At 40.7% G+C, this 21290-nt stretch overlaps 2 protein-coding genes across 3 annotated transcripts; both read right to left on the reverse strand.

Annotated features, from left to right (window-relative positions):
• Nucleotides 1-340: 340 nt before the first annotated feature.
• On the reverse strand, nt 341-8615 carry kera (keratocan). 2 transcript variants are annotated; one of them, XM_064342668.1, is made up of 3 exons: nt 8417-8615; nt 1765-2630; nt 341-1628 (listed from the first exon to the last, which is right to left on the reverse strand). In XM_064342668.1, exons 1-3 carry the CDS (start codon nt 8431-8433, stop codon nt 1459-1461), a joined length of 1053 nt encoding a protein of 350 aa, XP_064198738.1. In that variant the 5' UTR covers nt 8434-8615; the 3' UTR covers nt 341-1458. The 2 variants fall into 2 exon arrangements, with proteins under 2 accessions (XP_064198738.1, XP_064198739.1); XM_064342669.1 differs by lacking the exon at nt 8417-8615 and adding an exon at nt 4048-4378.
• Nucleotides 8616-12264: 3649 nt separating this feature from the next.
• lum (lumican) lies at nt 12265-17208 on the reverse strand. The gene is made up of 4 exons (XM_064342670.1): nt 17079-17208; nt 16284-16439; nt 13475-14377; nt 12265-13110 (listed from the first exon to the last, which is right to left on the reverse strand). Exons 3-4 carry the CDS (start codon nt 14349-14351, stop codon nt 12947-12949), a joined length of 1041 nt encoding a protein of 346 aa, XP_064198740.1. The 5' UTR covers nt 14352-14377; nt 16284-16439; nt 17079-17208; the 3' UTR covers nt 12265-12946.
• Nucleotides 17209-21290: the final 4082 nt, after the last annotated feature.

Raw genomic sequence — 21290 nt, forward strand, 5'->3', positions numbered from 1 at the left:
GCATGTCATTGTGTCTGTGTGTATATAAGACATGGTTACTTAGTTATTTTTATTATTTCCATTTTCATCGATGCAATACTAGCCAGCATAAATGTAAGATTTTTTTTTTTGAACAAGTCAATTAATCTTGTATTTTATTATTATTATTTATTGATTTATTTATTCATTTTGCAATGGGCATAGAATTTATCTTTTTAATGTTATCGCTGGGACCAGGGTTTCCTGCTCCCCCAGAATATCTGGGTGACTTCAGAAGATTATAAGGTTTTGCAATTTGTTTGGTGGGAGTTGACAACTCTACCAGGACCTCAATGGAAAGAGTCAAAAGAAAGAGTCAAACTAAAGGTTTGATCATTTTTATTGTTGCAGCATTAGAAAGCATTTTAAGCATTCAATGCATTTGGAATGTTTACTACTGGCAAATTATAGCTGAGCCAGTTTAAAACATTTTAAAAGTCTTATCAACACATAAAAATATTAAAACACATAAACAGCACAAACCCTTCAAACACAATGCCCTCTCAGCCTGGTTACTTGAGATAGTGGCTGCAAGTTTGATCACTTATGAGAAATTTTTGTCTTCAGGCACAGGCACAGACACAGGCACATAACACCCTTGCAATGTTTTTGTAGCATGTGCGAAAATAGCAACATTAAAGGAAAGCCATTGGTAAACTGGCCATCTTATTTTACACGTAAGCAGTTACAGTATAATGTAATGTCCATGCAATATATGAACGACTACACTTTTCTGTGCAGGCACAGAGTTCACATTTTTTGAAAACATTAATCAAAGGTTACTGAGCTGACAGCTTTTAAATACAGAGGACAATTTATATAGAATAAATTATGTCAATGGAAAGAATCCCAGCCTGAGAATTTTCCAGGACTTAAGTGTAAATGACTTCCATATGTATAAATACAAAAAATACATACAGAGGAACCATAAAATGGGGGAAAGCTAGAAGAATAAGGTAGTAATTACCCAAAAATATTTTATTTATCAGATAACGGTAATCAAATTTAAATGCTTTTGTTAGTACACAAATAAATATGTTAGTTTAACCGGTACTAATTTTCTCGGGGAGTACAAATTCAGTGATAATAAATACGTTAGTCTAACTGGTACTTGCTGAGAAATACAAATGAAATTAGCAAAGAACCTGTTCTGTGACATCATCCTCAGCATTCTAATAGCATGGAGCATTTTGAAATGAACGGGGCTTGAGTAGGCACAATGTGTGGTCAATAAGCAGTAATGCTGTCCACAAATTTCAAATGGAATCCACATTTAAAAACAATGATTTCATACTCTTCATACTCTTATGTCACTGTTTACATAAACACAATTATTTTCTGTGACATTTTGTGTAATCTTCTGTTCAGAAATTTGAGAGAAAATGTAGCTTTGGTCCAATCTATGTCGTTGTATGCCACGATGCGGAAGTGACGAGGACGTTATATGACGATGGCTCTAAGGAGTCGAAAGCAGACCATCAGATCCCAGGAGATGGGGGGCTTGATCTCGTTTCCATCGAGGCGGAGGTAGCTTAGTCGAGGCCTGCACTCGTTCACACTCTCATCGATTGTGCCAATGGGCACGGGACAGATCTCGGTTCCATTCACACCTGTAGGCACAAGATTTACACCTGTCAATAGCAAGTCCCTCACCCGCACAGGTACAAAACAATATTAAAAATAAAAAGCAGAATTTAAAAATGTCACTGTGTGAACTCGCATTGCAGACAGTGTCGGTGTACTTACTTTTGATTTTGTTGTGGTCTAGATGGAGGTGCTCAAGGCTCAACGGGAACAGAGGCACCTCGGTCAGCTGGTTGTGGGACAACTGCAGGTCCAGAATGCTGGAAATGTTAAATATATTCTTGGGGAGGCCCCCGTTACCCAGCTTGTTGAAGTTGAGTCGAAGGAAGGCCATCTTGGGCAGATCCTTGAAGTATTCGGGGGGTATGCTGTCAATGTCATTGCTGTCCAGGTAAAGCTGAATAGTGCTTGCCGGCAAGCCCAGAGGCATCGTCTTCAGGTTGTTCTTAGCCAGGTTGACTTGGACTAGGCCACCCAGACCCTTCAAATTCTGCTCGGTGACAGCCTCGTCCCCAAGCTTGTTGCCCTGTAGGTCCAACAGGGCCAGGTGGTCCATCCCGGAGAAGACCCCTGGGGGTATTTTGGAGATCTTGTTTCTGGAGAGTCTGAGCTGCTCCAGAGAAGTAGGCAGCGGGCTGGGGATCGTGGTCAGCAGGTTCTCCTCCATCTGCAGGTGGATCAGGCTGCTAAGGGCCTTCAGCGCACCCTCTTCCATCCCCTGGTCGGTGATCTTGTTGTGGTTCAGGTTGAGCCACCTCAGCTCGGTGGCGTTCCGCAGGGCCTGCTCGGACAGGGCCTCGATCTGGTTGTTCTGGAGGTAGAGGTACCAGGTGTAGGGCGGGATCTCGGGGATCTGCTTCAGGTTCCTGTTGTCACAGTACACAACGCGGGGGAAGCTGGGAGGACAGCGGCACTCCTTCGGACACCCCTGAAGCTGTGTCAGGAAGTGCTCGTACGGCATGTCCTGTGAGCTGACCAGGGGCAGCAGGGTGGAGAAGACCAAGAACAGCTTCATGTCACCGTTCAGCCTGTTGAGACACATGCAGGACGAAAGTACGAGCTAAAATGAGTGCAGCATCACAGGGACCATAGACACCATTGGGACATGAGCGAGTGAGAGGGCTCTGTTCCGTTGTGTTGTGCTCCCTGAGGCCATCCACCTACAATAGAAAGGGAGAGAGCTGAGAGGGAAATTAGGGGAAAAGATTGGGAAATTATCTGGTCTCTGACATACAGTACTTCTCATCATAGCCATAATCCTCAGAAATTTGTGTTTCTAAATTAATTAAAGCATCGAGTGTGAATGGTTTCATTTCCCTGTTGCACTAGCAATAGGTAAACAAAGTCCTTAATCTCAGGATGTACAGAGAATTGAAACCATAAATCTGCACCTAAACCAATATACACATTATATTATGCCTCAAATATTCTACTTCAGATTTAAAAAAACATGTAATTCAACCTTGAAAAAACCTCAAAAAAGTTGGTTTTTTTGGGGTTCAAATTATTTGTTAAACTGGCTTATTCTGGCAACGTGTCAGCAGTGTCAGTGCTGATGGAGGCTGAACCCCTGCCTTTGGATGCAGGATTTCTCAGGACTGTCATCTGGTCCTGGTTTGTATTCTTGTGAGTGTCTGAGTTCCCTTCTTGTGCCTGGAATCAGTTTTCTTCACATTTGTATTCTCCATAGAGGGACAGAGATCAAAAAGACAGCCCAGACAGCTGGCTGCCAGGCTGGGCCCCTGGTATACCCCGCACACCGTAGGGATAAGACCCCTGACACACCCGGCTCGCGACAGTCTGATCAGATCCCCTGAGCATCCTGGTCACTGCCGTGAGGTCAGATCCCAGGATCACTGAAGAGAAGAGAGATCAGTCCCCAAACATAGCTGGGTTACTCAAGGGAGAGCAGATCCCAGACTCACTTGGTGCTATACATCAAATCTCAGAATCAAATATCACTGCCGAGATGACATTAGTGCAAAGATCTGATCACCAATGCTTCCAATTGTCTGCTAAGGAAAAGTATTGTATACTTGCATGCTCTGTGCTAGCTGAATTCAGTGCAATGCATATAACACAGTCCAAGCAATACAAAGTGTCTACAGAGATAGAACAGGTGCATTTGCTATACTTCACATCTCACTTCTCTTTAGTGGACATTTATTGTTGCATGTTGTAAATTCACAAAGGACATAGCATATCAAAGTTCAGATACACATATACTGCTTAATAGTAACCCCTGAAAACAACACAGCCTTTCCCATTTATATTGTAGCAGCATTAAATCTAATAAATTATTATATTGGGTACCTCAATACCCCCAAAAACAAGTTGAAAAAATCCCAAGATTTGTTTTGAGGTACTGACAATTCATGCAAGACTCCCATCATTAATAGTTTAAAAAATAACTGCCACATATACATCCATTGCCGACAGACCCACCTTGAGAAGTCTTTCTGTCTGTTCTTCTGCCTTGACAGGAGGGATTGAGTTTCCTTCTCCCTGTACTTGTAGAAGCCGCTGATATGTGATCGGTTAATTTGGCAGACAATAGAAGTCCTCTCAGCCAATCACAATCATCTCATATCAATGATCATAATATTCTGGTAGCAGATCCTATCCTTCTTAAGTTTTACCGGAGTAGAGTAGACATGTCCTGTAGACATATATTATTAACTGCCAGGTTAATAGAGGCCAACTCACTCTTGCTTACCCTCCTCCTTCCTACCCACCTTCATCCTGGTTATGACCTTCCCCCAGACACTTTTTGTAGACTCTTTTGAGATAACGTCTGTCTCTCTGTCTCTCTCTTTCACTCTCTCTCTCTCTTCCAAGACTGGTACTGATTATCCATCTGTAATTCATCATTTTAAATTATTTAAATATTCCATGTTCACCAAAACTGCAGTCGTGGTGGAATTTACCATTCGTATGAGATCACTAAAGCACATGTTCAAAATTTTGTTGTAGAAGGCATGCATAATCATCTTTTTATGTTGTGCTGAGTTTTCTTTTTTATTTTAATTGATTTAATCCTCATTTCAACTGAAATACTGTCAATCATGCAAGATAAACATTCCTGTTATGAGTGTTATGTTTCCCTATGACTGAGGAATCAGTCCAAAAGTTATTTGCATATCAATAAACGGTAATTCAAACTTAAAGGAAACAAAGTATGTGCAGATAGGTCAATCTGTTCAATCGAATGAATTGAAAGTTTCAGTAATTTGTTGATTTCAGTCAATTCCTGATTACCTAGCGTAACATTACATTACATTATTTAGCAGACACTTATCAAGCATGTACAAAATGCATATCAGGTCATGGGCAATACAACACGGTTCAGTAATGTACAATACTCATTTCGTACAGCTATTTATAGCCAAGAACCCAGTTCAGTTCACGCAGTGAACATTATTAGACCTAATTTATGCCAAGCCAAACTAGGGGGGCAGATCAGGACTTTTGGAGAGTTTCTGGATGTTCAGGGTTCAGATTGACTCCACTGAACCCAGGGGGCATTTCATGTATTTCTGACAACCACCGTTCCTGTAAATATATTAATATTTTCCAGCAAGATCCAAATGGTGCCTTTTTTTCTGGGATTAACTGGAGGCCTTTGTCTCCAGGAAGAGGAGAACAAACACTAAGCTGTTGCTTTTTAAGGCCATCCCTCAACAGCCGTCTCTAAAATTGCTCATCGCATCACATCGTCCGTTTTCCATCTCTCCTGGATCGACGTCCAGAAAGCCGGAAAGGGAAAGTGGCTGAGCAGAGCATTCGCTCATCCACAGAGATGTGAGTCAGCCCGTCTAAAAACCATCAAGGCATTGAGCCCACCTCTGCTGCAGCCTGCTTGCCATATGCCAATGTGAACCCACTTAATAGGACTAGTTGGGTTAGTACTGTTTTGGATTATGTTGTTGGCTCCCCGCTCCATGCCACCCCGCCCCCAGGTTGAAATTTGTGGGCCTGCGTCCACTCCCCCGTTTTGCTGACATCATGGTCCTAGAGGACATTCTTCTGTCCATTGCTGCCCATCGCTGGCGATGCCATTCCCCTAAGATTTCCATGCTGACAGCACTATACGCACCATTGCCTCCGAAAGATCATCATTAAAGCTGTCTTGTAAAGCTGTTACCGATGTGTCCTCTGGAAGCAATGCTTGCCATAATCATAGGCAATGAGTCTTATCCAGAATTTTTATGCAGGACTCTATTCATGCTGTGATGTTATGCTCTCAGTTTGTGGATAAGCCACACTTGTGTGGTAGCCTTTTACATACTCTATTCAGTACCTGTTGCCCTTCACTTACCCAAATGCGTCTATTTTTTTGTATACTTCCTGTAGTTTCCGTATGGAAAGTTGCCCATGTGCAAATACAGAATGCACAATGCACAGCATAAGGAAAAAAAAATACTTCAGTATACTTTTCCTTTATGAGGGTTTTTTTTTTTTTTTTTTTGAAGTGGCCACTGAAAATGTCAATATTGGAGCCGGGTTTGTAGGCTCTGTTCCATGAGAGAGTCACAGAGGTAACGCCACCTGTGGTAGATTACTACTTCTCACTCAAAATCCTGAATGGTCTGTACGCATGGTACCAGACTGTCAGCAACAAAGAAATGTGACTGATGGGGATGTATATGAAAGGCTCCAATCCAGACACATACTTAAAAGGCTTTGTAAAAAATAAAAAATAAAAAGAGATCTTGCTTGTACTGTACTTGTGACCATGTGTGCTGGTTGATGTCAAATTCTGAAATGCTTTACCTTGAAACTAGGAGCAGGGTGAACATTTGGGAGTCTTCCAACTATTTGTAGTTCTAAGTAATGAGGTCCAGATTTGGAAAAAGAATTGTGCTAGCATTGCATTGTAAAAAAAAAAAAGGTTTTGTCTTTCTTCACTTACTTCTTTAGAGCGTCTTCATGGATGCTTTTTGGGGATGGTATTACTGTATGTGTTTTTACCATGAATACAAATGTAATTATAAAATGCATTTATATCCCGGGTAATGAAGTTCTAAAGCTCCATGGTGATTATTTGGGCCATTAAACAGCCTTATGAACTGAACTAAACTAAATCTAATGTTCCACTCCAGACACTGTATTTATATAGTTGCAGTTTTTAGGAGGTAACATTCTTTTTAGCTTGCAATGCTGTCGTGTAAACTCAGCACTGTAAAAAAAAAACTCACATTTTAAGAGCTGAAGTGTTATGTACTTCTTTTTCATTTTTATGTAATTCTGTTTCTATAAATCAAGCACTCATCATGATGGATCGGTTTGAGAAACCACCCCGTTTGTTGACACTGGCCAGCTGATACTTTTCCAAAAGTGCATCTCCATTTTGGTTTTCTGTAAGCCCCTCCTCCCAACAGAAGAACAAAGAAAATACCAAGCACAGGGCTGGAAAAGAATTATTGGCAATAAAATATACAATATCGTTCTTTTTGGCAAATATCCTCTGTGACCATAAATTATCATAATAAATATTGTACAAACAGTAAACCTGTAGAACTGTATCTATAAACTGTAACATCTGTATCTCCAGACTGCGCTTGGCTCAAGGCCTTTGATTGCCCGATATTTAGACAGCTGACTGAAAGTATTTCTGCCCTTGTGCTGGCCTTATCGCACGAAAAACCCCTGAAGCCGGTTAGATTACTGTATAGCAGCTTGATAGACATCCTGCCTGTCCTACGGAACATTAGTTTTCCATAATATGCTCTTTTCATTGTTTTAAAAATCTTTGTTTGAAGAACCAATTTGACTCTAATGACTTGGAAAGCCCTTGTGTTCATAAGAAAACAGATAATCCGTCTGGTGCTTTCTTATGTTATGATAATAGCTATGAAGCTCATAAACAGCTTCATGAGTTATCAGTTTGATATTGATATCAGTGCAACACTCTATAAAATGTAATATACATTCTATAATATATTATTCAAAGAAAGCATGCTATACATAATAAATGATCACCATATACTATAATAAGATACTGGTTGTGCAGACATACCTCAATGCACTGGAAGACCTCCAAGTCCTTTTAAAAATAAAAATTATAATTCAATATTTATGCATGTTTTCTTAAAAGTAGCCATATATTACTACAAAATGTATGCATGAAACTACAAGACCAGTCTAGTAATACAAACAGGCTACAGCAAATATTTATTAAAGTTCTGCAATTTACTGAAATAGAAAATCAGAGGGTGCCACTTCAGTTATACTATCAGAATTGTCAGACAATTAAAAAATGAAAGTGGTAAGTCAAGGAAAAAATGCAAGCACACAAGAATACATTTCATACAGTCTAAATTCAAGTGCTTATTATCACTGTCGTTTAACAAAGTAAGGATAGTCAAGTGCACAAATCTGGACAGATCTGCTTTGACGCGAAAGAGCCACAAAAAGTGCGCAGTCAGCGACATCTTCACGAGCGAATCTCATAATGAAATCTCACAGCGCTCGTCGACCACAGGACGCATCTGTAATCATAATCCTGATCATCACAATATGTTGATTTTTAAAATGCGCCCTCGTCCGCTACACAGCGCTTCCCTCCCTGGCTCAGCTTCAGCGGCGCGAGCCCAGTGAAACTCCTGCAGCAGCTGCTTGCCTTGAAGCCTGGGGCCGCGCGCGAGCGTGAAGTCAGAGGAAAGATATGGAGCAATAAAATACTGTTGTTATGCAGCTCCCTTCAAACAGACAGTGTAATGCAGTGCAGGTGAAGGAACAGCCCTCCTTTTGGAAAGAAGCAAAAAACAAAACAAGCAAAAAAAAAAAAAAAAATGAATAATTATAATAATACCTGTTTTTCCAAAACATCTTTGCCTGGTCGTCTGTGGTGAGGTTGAGGCGCTCGATAAGGGGTCTGGGTGTGACACTCCCCCTCGTCCTGCTGGAGGTTCTGGTTCTGCCTGCAGAGGGACCGCTTCTAGAAGAGCTGCATTCACAATGGCTCCTGTACGACTGCGGGGAGCCTTATTTTTATTGTTGTTCCTATAATGTCTTCATGGCTATACGTTTGACAGTGACTAGTGGGGAGGTGGGGATGGGGGATGGGGGGATGGGATGGGGGTCTCTTTCCCGAGCTGACATTGGCTGCGGTATACGAGCCCAAGCATCGACATAATGTGCTTTTCTCTTTTTTCTTTTCTTTTTTCTCTTAAAAAAAAAAAAAAAAAAAAGAGTTCATCCAGTCTCCATGCTATAGGGTGTGATTGTTCTGGCAGGTGTTTGGGAGGTTGTTGGTTAACCCTTGTGTGGGCGCTGGACACCAGCACTTTTCATTACGGTCTCGGTATTTGCCTGATGGGTTTTACTCCACAGCTGAGACGGGCGCTCGAGGCGCACATTTCACTGGTTCTCTCTTCCGAGAGTTTGGGGAAAGGACGGACAGAGATGCTCTGACATGTCTCATTCAAGAATTCACTGTTTTGTCTGTGCTGTAAATTCAAGTAGGTGTGTGTGTGTGAGTGTGTGTGTGTGGGGGGGGGTGGTACATCTGTGTGTATGTGTGTGTGTGTGTGTGTGTGTATGCGGTGGGAGGGGGCCTTCTCTGTGGAAAAGCAAACACCTTTTTCTGATTAGGTATTCAGCTGTATCAGTTGCCCCCTCCATGAAGCAGTCCCAAAACTGGGAACATCTGGCCATTTGGCTTGTTGGTGTCTCTGGGAGATTGAAAGCACATGGAGAGGCAAAGAGCTGGCCAAACTTTCATTAACTCTTTCAACCCTAAGTGATTTTGATGTTTTTCACTCCACTGAGTATTTTACTGATTAAACAGGTTTATCCAATACATAACCCCTCATGCAACCCCCTCCTTTGTTCACAAGACTTTCCCCTATCAAGGGAATGTCAAGGATAGGCCTGGGTATAATATGGATCAGTTGGTAGGCCCTCTTATAGGAGGAAAACATTTTTGCTTACTAAAAATGTGTTCACTTGAGTACATCTTCAAAACCAAAGGTGTCAGCTCAGGTATATCATCTTGGATTACAAGAATAGGTTGTATGGAGTAACCTCATCATAAAGCCATGTCAATAGGACAATGTATCAGACACAGCTTGAGAATAACTGTAGTAATGGAATGCCTGTAAAACAATGGCTATATTTCTATAGTTATATGGTAGTACAATGTATACATAGGATTGTTTAACACAAACCGTAAAAACAACATGTAACCTCTTAGAATAGCGTGAATTTGTTGTTTCAGTTTTACTTTGGCACGTTGTCCGTCATGGAAATAAACATCCCCATCCCAAGAAAGTACACTTCCACTTTCACCTACTGAACCATCATTAGAATGAAGTATGGCATGAAGTGGCAGTTCTACTGATAATGTTTATTTCTGAGACATAGTTCTGAAGTATTACAACCTGCACCGCTGCGTTCTCTCTGCTTTGTGTGTTTTCAGTAGCTAGTACTGTGTGGAAACAGCCGACAGTTAGCGAAATGTAGTTGTGGTTTTCGACGGCAAATCCGGTTTTATTGTCGGTTGATTCGACATATTTGAGAGTCACAAGTCTCCGCTACATAACAAAAAAAAGAAAGAAAACGAATCTACGGTCAGGAATAAGGGAGTTATTCAAATGGAGTTTAAAGGGAGTGTTTTAAGACGCCAACAGGTGTCATTCAAGAGTTACAAAGTTCCAAAGATGGGATGTTGTCGGTCCCCAAAGGTCCGTATTATGTTTACTTTAGACTTGGGAAGATTGTTTCACAAAGATCTGAAAGAAAGGACAAGAGGTTATGAATTTTGACTGAAATAATTTGTTTGTTTGCACACACACACACAAATCACTGAATTTTGAGTCTCCCTGACGTAAGCGCACTTGACATTAGGATTGTCATTGTTTAGTTGGACCTACAACCATCCAGACGGACACACACCTGGCACATCACCCTAAAGGGTACAAGTACAGTTACATGTTTAACTGTAAAAATAATACTGGGTATTTTTAAGGCAAAAATTTTAGTGCTCTTCATTCAGTTCCATTAGGGCCTTGAGAACCCATTTCAAAGTCCGCTGCATTCTGACCCGACCATGTTAAGTCACAACTTAACATTCACAAGCTGTGCTAGGGAGCTAAGGCAGAGTGGAGACAGTGAGCCCCGTAGTCTGATTTTCTTTTCATATTCCTTCCGTTCAAAGGAATGTCTGCGCAAAGTCTTCTCCTCACCAGACACGCTCTGGCCACTCAGCACATGGGAGTGGGCAACAGATGGGCCTCACTCAAGACCCTGCCAAAGAGTAATGAGGCCCAGAGCATTAGCCAGAGATTTACAGGCCCCTAAACCAAGGCACCGATGGCCTACAGGCTGGTCCTCGGTACCTCAAACTTAAGCCTTTCCGGCGCCTCATCTTTCTTCCTGTTGATTTATTTCACATTCTGGAGAGGTAGTGCATTCATGGTTGATATTAACGGGAGGGTACAGGAGCATATGTGTTCTGAGGGGCACCCTCCCTCCGCTCGTTGTTGGTTTGCCCTTTGTTACTTACTGTGTTTTACACACTTGGCCTTGTTGGAATTATTAATATGACACTGTTGAATGGTACTGTATAGATGTAGCAGGAAGACCTTTGAATTGAAGCCAGATGGCTCAATTATACATTTCAGCCATAAGAGAGATCGTTTGGAGCCTATTATATACACAACATAACTTTTTCCATGACATAATAGCTGTGGAATTTTATTTAGTTACTTAACTTATAAAGAGAGTGTACAATTGCTTAACTCCCATTTGTGTAGCACAATTACTCTTCATAATCCAAACTGCATATGTTCACAAACAGCAAGTCCATCATGTTTGAGACAAAACCATATTTTTCTTCATTTTGCTTTTTCATAATCTTTTATTAGAATCAAGGAATTCATATGTGGTTAAAGTGCATTTTCCAGCTTTTATTAGAGGGTATTTTAGTACATTACAAATAGCTTCACAGGTGTTTCTGATTAGTCAGGTGTGTTCAGCTGCTTCTTTACTGCAAGTATAAGATAGCTTTCAGCATCTAGTCTTGATTAAAGACTTTTGATTGCCGTTGGAGAGGTGTTTGTCAGCATAAGGACCAGAGTTGTGCCAAGGAAGCCATTATGAGGCTCAAAAACATGAAAAAAATCAGGCAAAGACATAGGCCAAACCTTACACTGTTTGGAACATCATTGAGAAGAAAGATCTCTGGTGAGTAATCACAAAAGGCCTGGTAGGCCAAGGAAGACCTCCACTGTTGATGATCTCTTATACTTGCACTAAAAAAGCAATTCAACACACCTAACTAATCAGAAACACCTGTGAAGCCATTTGTCCCAAACAGTATGGTGCCCTTCAATGGGGAGGGATTGGGGCTATGCATGAAAAGTGTTGTTATTTCTACATGGTGAAGCCAAAATATATTATAATACCTTTTAAGATTAGCTGGGAAGTCTTTAACCACATGTGCATTGTTTGATTGCAAATTTAAAAATTTTCAGTACAGAGCTAAATCAAGTAACAAATATATCTTTGTTCCAAACATTATGAAGTAATGTTAACATAAATCCATATAATATGAAAGTTTTGTACAAGTTGGATATGTGTGGATATATTTAATATTATCATATAATTTAATGCGTTATAATGTCCACAATTTCATTGAATGGAATTTTAAACAACAGGTTTTGGTAAATGTATTTTATTTATTTTTTATGTACAATGGATTATCCAGCCAAGAATGGTTTAGGTGGAAAAAAAAAAAAAACATGTATATAAAAAATCAAGATAATGTACTCATTGTCTTGCACATTAGAACGGTTATTCAACTGATTGTATTCTACAATATGGCAAAACAATGTAACCATGAGCAAAAAATGCTAAGTTATCATACATATTTAGCATGGGTTTCATGCAAGTAACCGAAAACAAGTTATTTATAGATGATGTACAAAACACTGCCTATGGTTTTGTAGGTCACATCAATGTCTGAATAATGTCTATAAGGAAAATAACTCCCATATGTTTAGTTTTTATTTATTCATTGTGAAACCGTAACTGAAATGTCACCCAATTATAGTGTATTTATTTCATGTAAACATACACTTTATATATATTTATATATATATATAAAGTTACTAAGCTCCACATTGGGGCACAGATTTATGGACCTATATGATTCGTTTGCTTATGAACCTACAGCACACTGCAGAACTGCCCTCTCTGTTGTCTTTCAGTTGATTTAGGTCTTGGCACGATGTGTTGCTGAGTCTGAAGCAGGGCGAAAGAGGTGCGTGAATGTTTTGTTTGAAATACTGTCCGTGACGAGGAGGAGGATGAGGAGGGTGGGAAAGCCTGGAGAAGGCCTTTAGTCTGTGGCGTCTACAGTGAGCTCAGCAGCCTGGCGGAGGCAGTTGGACGCGTCGAATGGCACGCTGCTGCGAGTTAAGTGGTTCCCGTCCAGGCGCAGGTGTCTGAGTTTGGAGTAGTTGACTGGCCCAACGATCTTGCAGAAGCTCCCCAGGTCAAACTCTGCAGGAACAGAAGGAACAAAAGAAGGGTTTGTCAGAAAGCTGTTCTAGACCTCAAGTTGGCAAACTCTGTTTGAAAATTCTTTAGGAAAAAAAATAAATTATTTCAAGTTTGGCAATTTGTCCACACACTAATCTACACACCATAAATGTTTGTGAAAAAAAATACCTGCATTCATTTGTTATTCAAACATTAAGAGACATTTCTAATTGCAACTGAGCTATAGTGATGGTAAAGCAGAAAGCAATTTGTGCTATAAATGTATTTAATTTGAAGGTTGCATCATAAGGACCCAAGCTCTGGTGAACGATCCAGTTGCACTCATGGCAAACAAATCACATTAGATAAGGGCATGGCAACTCACTGCTGATCTCGTTGACCTGCAAGTAGAGGTTCTCCAAGTTCTCGTTGACTTCTGGGATGGATGCCAGCTTATTGTAGGAGAGGTCCAACTCGATGAGGGACGATACGTTGAAGGCCCCAGCGGGAATGCCAGAGTCCGCCAGCTCGTTGTGAGAGATGCGGAGGTATTGCAGCTGAGGAAGGTTCTGCAGGTAGTCCTTGGCGATGCTGGCAATTTTGTTGTTGTCGGCATAGAGCATCTGAACAGACTTGGGCACGCCAGCAGGTAGCTTCCCCAGCTTATTGTGGCTGATATCCAGGTAGTGAAGAGACTTGAGCCCCTCTAAGGCTCCATCGAGGCCCTCGGTGGTGAGCTCATTCTCTTGCAGGTGGACGGAGGTCAAGTTTTCTAGCCCCACCATTAGGTTTGCGGGGATCATGGACAGCTTGTTTCCAATCATCTTCAGCTCAACAAGGGACTTGGACAGTGGCCCCACAGGCTCTGAAAGGTCATTGTAGCTGAACAACAGCCTCTCCAGGGAGGCCAGCTTCTCGAAGGCGCCTTTCTCCACCTTGCTGCTTTTGATGCGGTTGTTGTCCAGGATGAGCCAGCGGAGGTCAGTGACATTGGCAAAGGCGCCAGCCTTGATTTCCTCAATCTGGTTGTTCTGCAGGTAGAGGTACTTGACGCCAGGGGGAATACCAGGGATGGATTTGAGGCGTCGGCCATCACAGTACATGGCACTGGGGAAGTTCATTGGGCAGTCGCAATTCTGGGGGCAGTTAGGCCCCGACGGGCCCAGCAGGTGAGAGGGGTCCAGGTAGCCTTCGTAGTCATAGTACTGACACAGGACACTGCCACTCAGAATGCTTAAAAGAAGTATGCTGAGGGGACTCATGTTTTCTGCCAACAAATTAAACCTGTCTGGGGTAAATCAGAGGGAAGAACAAACACATGTCATGCCCATCAAAGTGATGTCATATCTGCTATGAGCGTACTGCCTATATGGTGTGTCAGACTAAATGACCTTACCCCAAAAACAAAACAACAGCAGTAAGGCTTTTTATTGCTCTTGTCTTTCCACTGAGAATCACTGTCATGGAGATAATTTCAGGATCAGAGCAATGAACATAACCCACAGAGATGGCCCAAAGATAAGACCTAGTTCCTGCCAATCCACAGTGAGCCATTAGACCACACACAAATTCTGCACAGCTCTGTGAAGCCATTAAGTACTCTTTCACTGAGCCACTCTACTCTTTCTGGTTTTAGGCTGTAGATCTCCTGACAGGAGCTGGCCTTGGCTAACAGTTTGTTGGCTGACTGCAGTTCCTATGTACAATGAGCTCAGCGCCTACACAAGACAACCAGAACTTGGTAGAGTTAAAATTGCTAAAATTCCAGTTAAATCAATGCTAATTCCAGTCCACGTTCTTATTCACGTCATTAATGGTTTATTCTAGCGAGAGAAAAAAAAGCAAACACTAGCTAATTATTGCTAGCTTAAGTAAGCAAAAGCTAGCTAGCTAAGCTAGAATGTATTTAAGCTAGCTAGAAAATACACCAAACGTGAAGACATTTTCCATTTATAAAAAAAACAAAAAAAAACATGATGTACGCAACACCAGATGTGTTCAGATGGTCTGGAATCAGTAGCGCTTGAGTGAAGAGACTCCACTGGCTGAAAGCCAAACTGCCATATTAGTCATTTTAGAGTGGAAGCATAGCTAAGGTGGGCCAGGTGAGAAGCTTGACCTCCATCCCTCTCCCATCATTAGAGGCATCTTGGTGACACTGAGTGTTTGTGCTAAAAATGCACCCTGCATCCTAACAATAAAAAAGGACCTTCCTATACTTCATATACTGTGCACCATTTTCCTACCCTGTCCCCCACATTCTGTATAATCCTTTAGTTAAGGTCTACAGTACAATGGAAAAGCAAATCATACAATGGCATATGAAGATGTATCACAAGCCCTTAAATTTATGGACTGTACATTCTGAACAGTTAAGGACTTTTCAGCCTCTAGTCAGTAGCTTTCAGATATCATATATTGAACTACTCAAAATTTAGAAGAATTACTCTTATTTGCAAGATAGTTCATTTAAATAAATAGTAGCTGTAACACTTGCACAAATGCTATTGTGTTGGCAAAACCTCAGTATAACTTTTCAAAAGTTAATCATTTGACAAAAATACGGGATGTTAGTAATAAAGCAATAACTATCAATAATAGACAATGAACACTACTTCCCAGCAGTCTGTGTTGATTGGAAAGAAAGTTTTATGAATGCCAGATGCTCATCTATGTTAAAAGTTTTAGAAATTTGTTATTTGATGTGAATCCTGAATTTGTAATTACTGTAATTTGAAAAAAAATAATTAGTTATACATTTATTTGTTATTAATTCCCATTAATGCTAAACACTCTGTAGTATATCACTGTTAAAATTCAGCAGCAGGGCAGCAGGGATGATTTCAAATGCCAAATCCTCACTGTAACATAATACTGGACATGCAGTACAAATTGGACACATCCAAAAATACCCATTATGAGTTTATAAATGTACTGAGTCATGCTGAATCCAAATTCTGTACTGCCATGACTAATATTACAGTCTATCACACAACATTTTTGAAGCTGAATCAAAAAATTCTGAAGCCAGAATCTAAGCAGCCTTTAAAAAGAAAATAAAGAAAAAGTGTAACTAAGACTCATGTCTGTGCACTCACACAGGACACACATTTCAGCTTTGTCTCTACAGCAAAAATATTAAAGAACATAAGTGACTACCATACTGACAAAATTTTTTGTGTGAATGCACTTACCTTTCTTTCTGTGTGTCCGCTTGCAGAATGATGGGCAGAATGGTCCTCACCTCTACCTCAGCAACAGGTAGGAGTGACCGGGGAGATCAGACGCTGGTCTCAAGAGGAAGAGAGCAAGGGAGTGGAAGTCTATGCTAGACCTCTGTGGTCCTGGTACTGACAAAAAGACAACAGCCAAACTGGAGTCACGCTGCACTTTAAAGTGAGTATGTCATCTATATGGGCTTTACAGCACGGCTTCCATGAAATATGGCCCCTCTAATGAGGTGCAGGCGTACCCTTATAGTGCAGAACATCTGTTGCCTGGATGGGACTGTATTGTTTCACACATACGGCAGTGCACCATACCTGTATTTCTGAAAGTGTTTATTTTTTTTATATCTGACTTTCCCTCCTTCCTAAAATCTTTAACTACCTCTCCAAACAAATAAGTTTTCCTGTGTATTTACTCAGGTGCAAACTCAGAACGGACCAGAACTACAGTGGTCAAATGATAGTTCCAGAACAACAACAAAAATGTTACACCAAAAAAAAAAAAAAAAATTTTTAAGTTTTCTTTTTCACTGGAAATGATCCAGATGCCTAAGCCAAATAAAGTTTCAGTAACAGCATGTTAGCCATTAAAGCTGAATATGTGGGAGATAGTTGAATGGACTAGATATAAATGGCATAGCTGCCTCCACTCTGACCCTTCTACCCTGTGTTTTGTATAGCCTTAGTCGTCCCAGGGAAGAATTTGCCCTGCCCATGTCCAATTCTTAGCATGTGCTGTGTGTAAATCAGTCAGACACTCACAGCCTTGTTTAATCTTCAGGTACATCAAAAGGATCCCTGCCACACATTTGCAAGCATGCAAGTGCCACACACAAATGATCAGAGGGGGAAATATACTCTCCTTTTTTTGTTTCTGAAGGCGATTCCCTACCACCCCCATCCGATACTGCTACCCCTCTAGCCACTCCCCCTTCAAACGCCCAAAAAAAAGTGGATGGAGAACATTTTGTCTTTTGCAAGTTCCCAAAAAAGGTTGTATTTAAATGATCTGTGCACGTTTTAATGGACTGTAGAAGCTTTACTGTATATACAAAGAAGAACATTTTTTTTGCTAGTTTTTCTGTCCTCCCACAGACTATTGCTCTGCAGCACAAGTTCAGGTCCTGGTGCTGGTGAGGCCTTGGAATTTGAAACTCTTTAAACAACAATATCACAAAATGGTTGAAAGTGTTTAAAGTGTAACTCTGCTGAAAACGTTTCACTTGGCATTATATAACGTGTATGAAAAATGATCTTGATGATTGAGACTGATGTCTGATGTGCAGTCAGCGAACCCTGGCTCCCGACGGCTGATGACATCACTGTACGAACAGCTCTGGGCTGTGTCTATCAGGGCTGTATCTGTCAGGAAGGGAGGAAGCGGATGTGTCTGAAAAAAAGAGATGTGTCAGAGCAATGAAATATTCAATGTGCGGCATGCACGAGCCACCCGTCCTTTTGCTTTTGCCGAAATATACCTGGTGGTGTTTTTATGCAGGCTCATTTTTAGTATTATATTATTTTCAAATGAACTGTGTCAAATGTAACTCCAAGCATACTGTGATGGCAGTGCAATGCCTGAAAGGCGAAGTAAGTAAGAGCCTTCAATTCAAATTTTCCAAGAGTCTGCATTTTCTATATCTTTTTTCCTTTCCTTAATTGCACCTTCATTTAAGTTTGAAAGACCTCTTTTCCAGACGCTGATGAAAATAGGAAGTTAGGCTCTGCAGGAGCCAAAGGAAACACAGGGATGTTTCCCAAGGCTCGTCCTGTGGGCTCATCCAGACATCTTCAGAAACGCATCCACAGAGCCTGCGTGTTTTGTTTGGCATTGCATTTCAGTCTCTTAGTGAGATTTCTTTTTCCATGCCTTCTCTGCATGCATGTACAAATTACGTAACCTGTTTATTTGCATTCATCAGAAACAATTCTGGAGCTTCATACCATAAGTTGTGTGTGTGTGTATGTATATATATGTGTGTGTGTGTGTGTGTGTGTGTGGGTGAAATGTTGCTGAGATGGTAAGAGTTATTATTTTATGCACAGAACTCCCCGAGAACAGTCTGCATTCTTTTTGAATGAACTGCAGTCCGAACACTTTTTATGGTCTGGATTCACATGCACTCAGTGCATGCTCCTTAGAACAAAGGATTGCACAATTTAGCTTGCTAGTTCCCTTTTTATTATTTAAACTATTATTTAAACATTTAAAACAACTGAGAACTGTGACTCGAGGAATCAAAGTTAGTCTGAATGTCAGGCATGGTGAAGCCAACAAAATGTAGAGAACGACTGGGTGACCAGATGTAGAGAGCCACTTTCATGGGAGTTTGACCAGGACACCGGGGTTAACGCCCCTACTCTTTCAAAAAAGCTTTACCCAATCAGACCAAACAGAATGTGTGAGTGGCACCTCTTCCAGCCAACCAGCACTTCAGCTCACCTTCATAATCTGATTTAGAGAGCCTCTCTGCTGCGGGGTTTACAGCCAGACATAAATGTTAGAAACTGGACAATATTTAAAGGAAGAAGTAGGGATGTTGGAGAACCATCACTGGTTTCTGATAGTGAGATTATGGGATGCTGACCATCTTTATATTGCCTTTTCTGTCATTTCTTACATTACGTTGCATTTATTTAGCAGACGCTGGTAATGATGAAAAAAAATGTATTCAGCAGGTCAAAAGGAATGGCGGATAGTTAATGGTTATTTATACAATTAACTCAAACAATATAATTCACTACTGTAACAACTGTTACAGAACATCTTAACAATAAATATTTTGCATTCTTTATATATTCTGAGGTTTAAGGCATAAATAAATGTACTTTGCTATTTTGCTTCAGGTAATGACGGGCCTGTACTCTCACATGATAAAATGGTCCTCATGCAGTTATCCTGAAAGGGGCACCCTTTTGTGACTGACACCCAATTCACGTTAGTTTCAGGCCTGTTCATTACAACAGTCACCGTGACAACCAGGGCACGGACATTTCAAGGAAGGCAACATCTATAGAAACCATTTGAATAACTCTAAGGAAATGTCTGGCCATATGGAGCTTATCAGCAATTAAAAAGAGCCTTTTATGATCACATGCAGTGGAAAGCTCTGGTTTAGCAGAGAGGAGTCAAGGCAAATAAACAGTCCTTTAAAAATGGCTGGTTCTGCATTTACATCCTCCAGAGGAAATTAATATAAGATTGATCTCAGAATCTCGCTACATCTGGCTGACATATGGAGAACGTGGTCGATAGCAGACAGAGTGTACTGCGTCCCATCACATACATCTATGTTTGGAAATATGCCAAATAGCTAAGGGCTGCATTTATTAGACGATAAATCAAAACAGGTCGTTCCTCATTACCAGCAAGTCCCTCTGATCTCTCCAGTGTAGACAGAACAGACTGTTGAGATATAGACTCCACTCAGTGACCATATGGAGTTGCGGATATTCAGACTGACTCTTCAAAATCTGTGTGATACTGCACTTCTCTCTTCTTTTGAAATCACTGTTGATAAAACTTACTACTCAGTTTGTTTAGATGACTGAATACCTCTCAGCTTTATTTGTTATGGTCCACTTTTCCATCTGTCTCCCTGGGTGCAGTCAGCTGTGTGTGTTGTTCACCCAGGGAGTGGGGGAAGATTGCCACAACTGCTCCTTCAAGCTTTTAAGATGATGCAGTTAAAGAGGACGGGGGATAAAGAATTCAGGCAAAGGTTAAAGGGCATCAGCCAGTCATCTTTCAGAAACGTAAAAATTGCTTTCAGCCACAGTTCGGAGCAGTCTGATTGGTCCATTTTATCTTTTGCCTTCTTGCTTGAGGGACAGAATATTTTGACTTCTTGAAGAAATTAGTCATGGTGACACAAACATGGATGAGGCGCTTTTAGTTTTAAACACTAGATATGCAAGTTGATGTCTGTATAAAATTTTAATGAAATTAAATAGAAAAAAATCAGAAAGGATTTTATTTCATTGACACTCACTTGTGTTTGGCTTCCTCAAAGTTTGCCTGATGGGAAGTGAAGTCACTCGAGAAGTGAAGTCACTGCTTTGGGCTAGGGATAGTGTGCTCACATTGCATTGGTTACATAAACGGCTCAGTGCTGTAGTGCATAGACACACGCACATACTGTACCCACACACACAGTATTAAATGGAACAAGACAAAAGTGAACACACAAGCAAATGAGAGAAGTGGTTTGGATGGTGAAAAATGGTGGAGAAGCACAGGCAGAAGAGTGGCTTCCACAAGGGGGTGCCAGAGAGAGAGAGAGAAAGAAGAAAGAAGAGAACGAGAAAGAAGAAAGAAGAGAGAGAGAGACAGATAGAGAGAGAGTGAGAGAGAACTGAGCATATTGCTGTGCACATAAGAGGCAGTTCACATAGAGTATGACATGGCCTTCTACGGGTATTGGTTCTCTCAGCTCTTGGTTCTCATATCAGAGCTCAGATACCTAAGTACTCTTTCAGGCAAGAGCTTCCCAGTTGGATAGATTCCAGCACATTTTGTATTCACAAATGAGAGACCATAAGGACCATAACCTGGCGCCTATTGGCTTACCATGCACTAGAAGTTGCAACCTTACCTAAATTGTTGTGCTGGGATGAACTCTTCTGATAATTTTTTAAAATGATTTTTATGGACTCTAAAAATTCTTTATTGAATTTATTCGGATGTTAACCTCAGTAAAATTCTCAAACAATACTCCCATATCATTCCTTGGTAAAGCCAACCAAACCCTCTACATTTTGTATTTGTATCTAGGTACTTTATATTTGCCATACATAAATGCAAGCTCGCAAATACAGCACAGGCCACACTACAAATATTTCCACTAATTTTTCATAAACTACATTCCTTATTCTATCTTGATCTTTACACGTACAAACATATGCATAAGTATATATAAATATATAGTTTTCATAGATGTTGTATAAATTATTACATAAGTACAGATGATTCCC

This window comes from Anguilla rostrata, chromosome 7 (assembly GCF_018555375.3).
Source record: "Anguilla rostrata isolate EN2019 chromosome 7, ASM1855537v3, whole genome shotgun sequence".
Taxonomy (NCBI): Eukaryota; Metazoa; Chordata; class Actinopteri; order Anguilliformes; family Anguillidae; genus Anguilla; species Anguilla rostrata.

What these genes read in the sequence shown, in the direction of transcription:
- kera (XM_064342668.1), bottom strand. An exon ending in AGACCACAACAAAATCAAAA is followed by an intron (nt 1,629 to 1,764) that starts GTAAGTACACCG and finishes TTGTGCCTACAG; the next exon opens with GTGTGAATGGAACCGAGATC.
- lum (XM_064342670.1), bottom strand. Translation starts at nt 14,351, where the DNA reads ATGAGTCCCCTCAGCATACTTCTTTTAAGCATTCTGAGTGGCAGTGTC. An exon ending in GCAGGTCAACGAGATCAGCA is followed by an intron (nt 13,111 to 13,474) that starts GTGAGTTGCCAT and finishes CTGTTCCTGCAG; the next exon opens with AGTTTGACCTGGGGAGCTTC.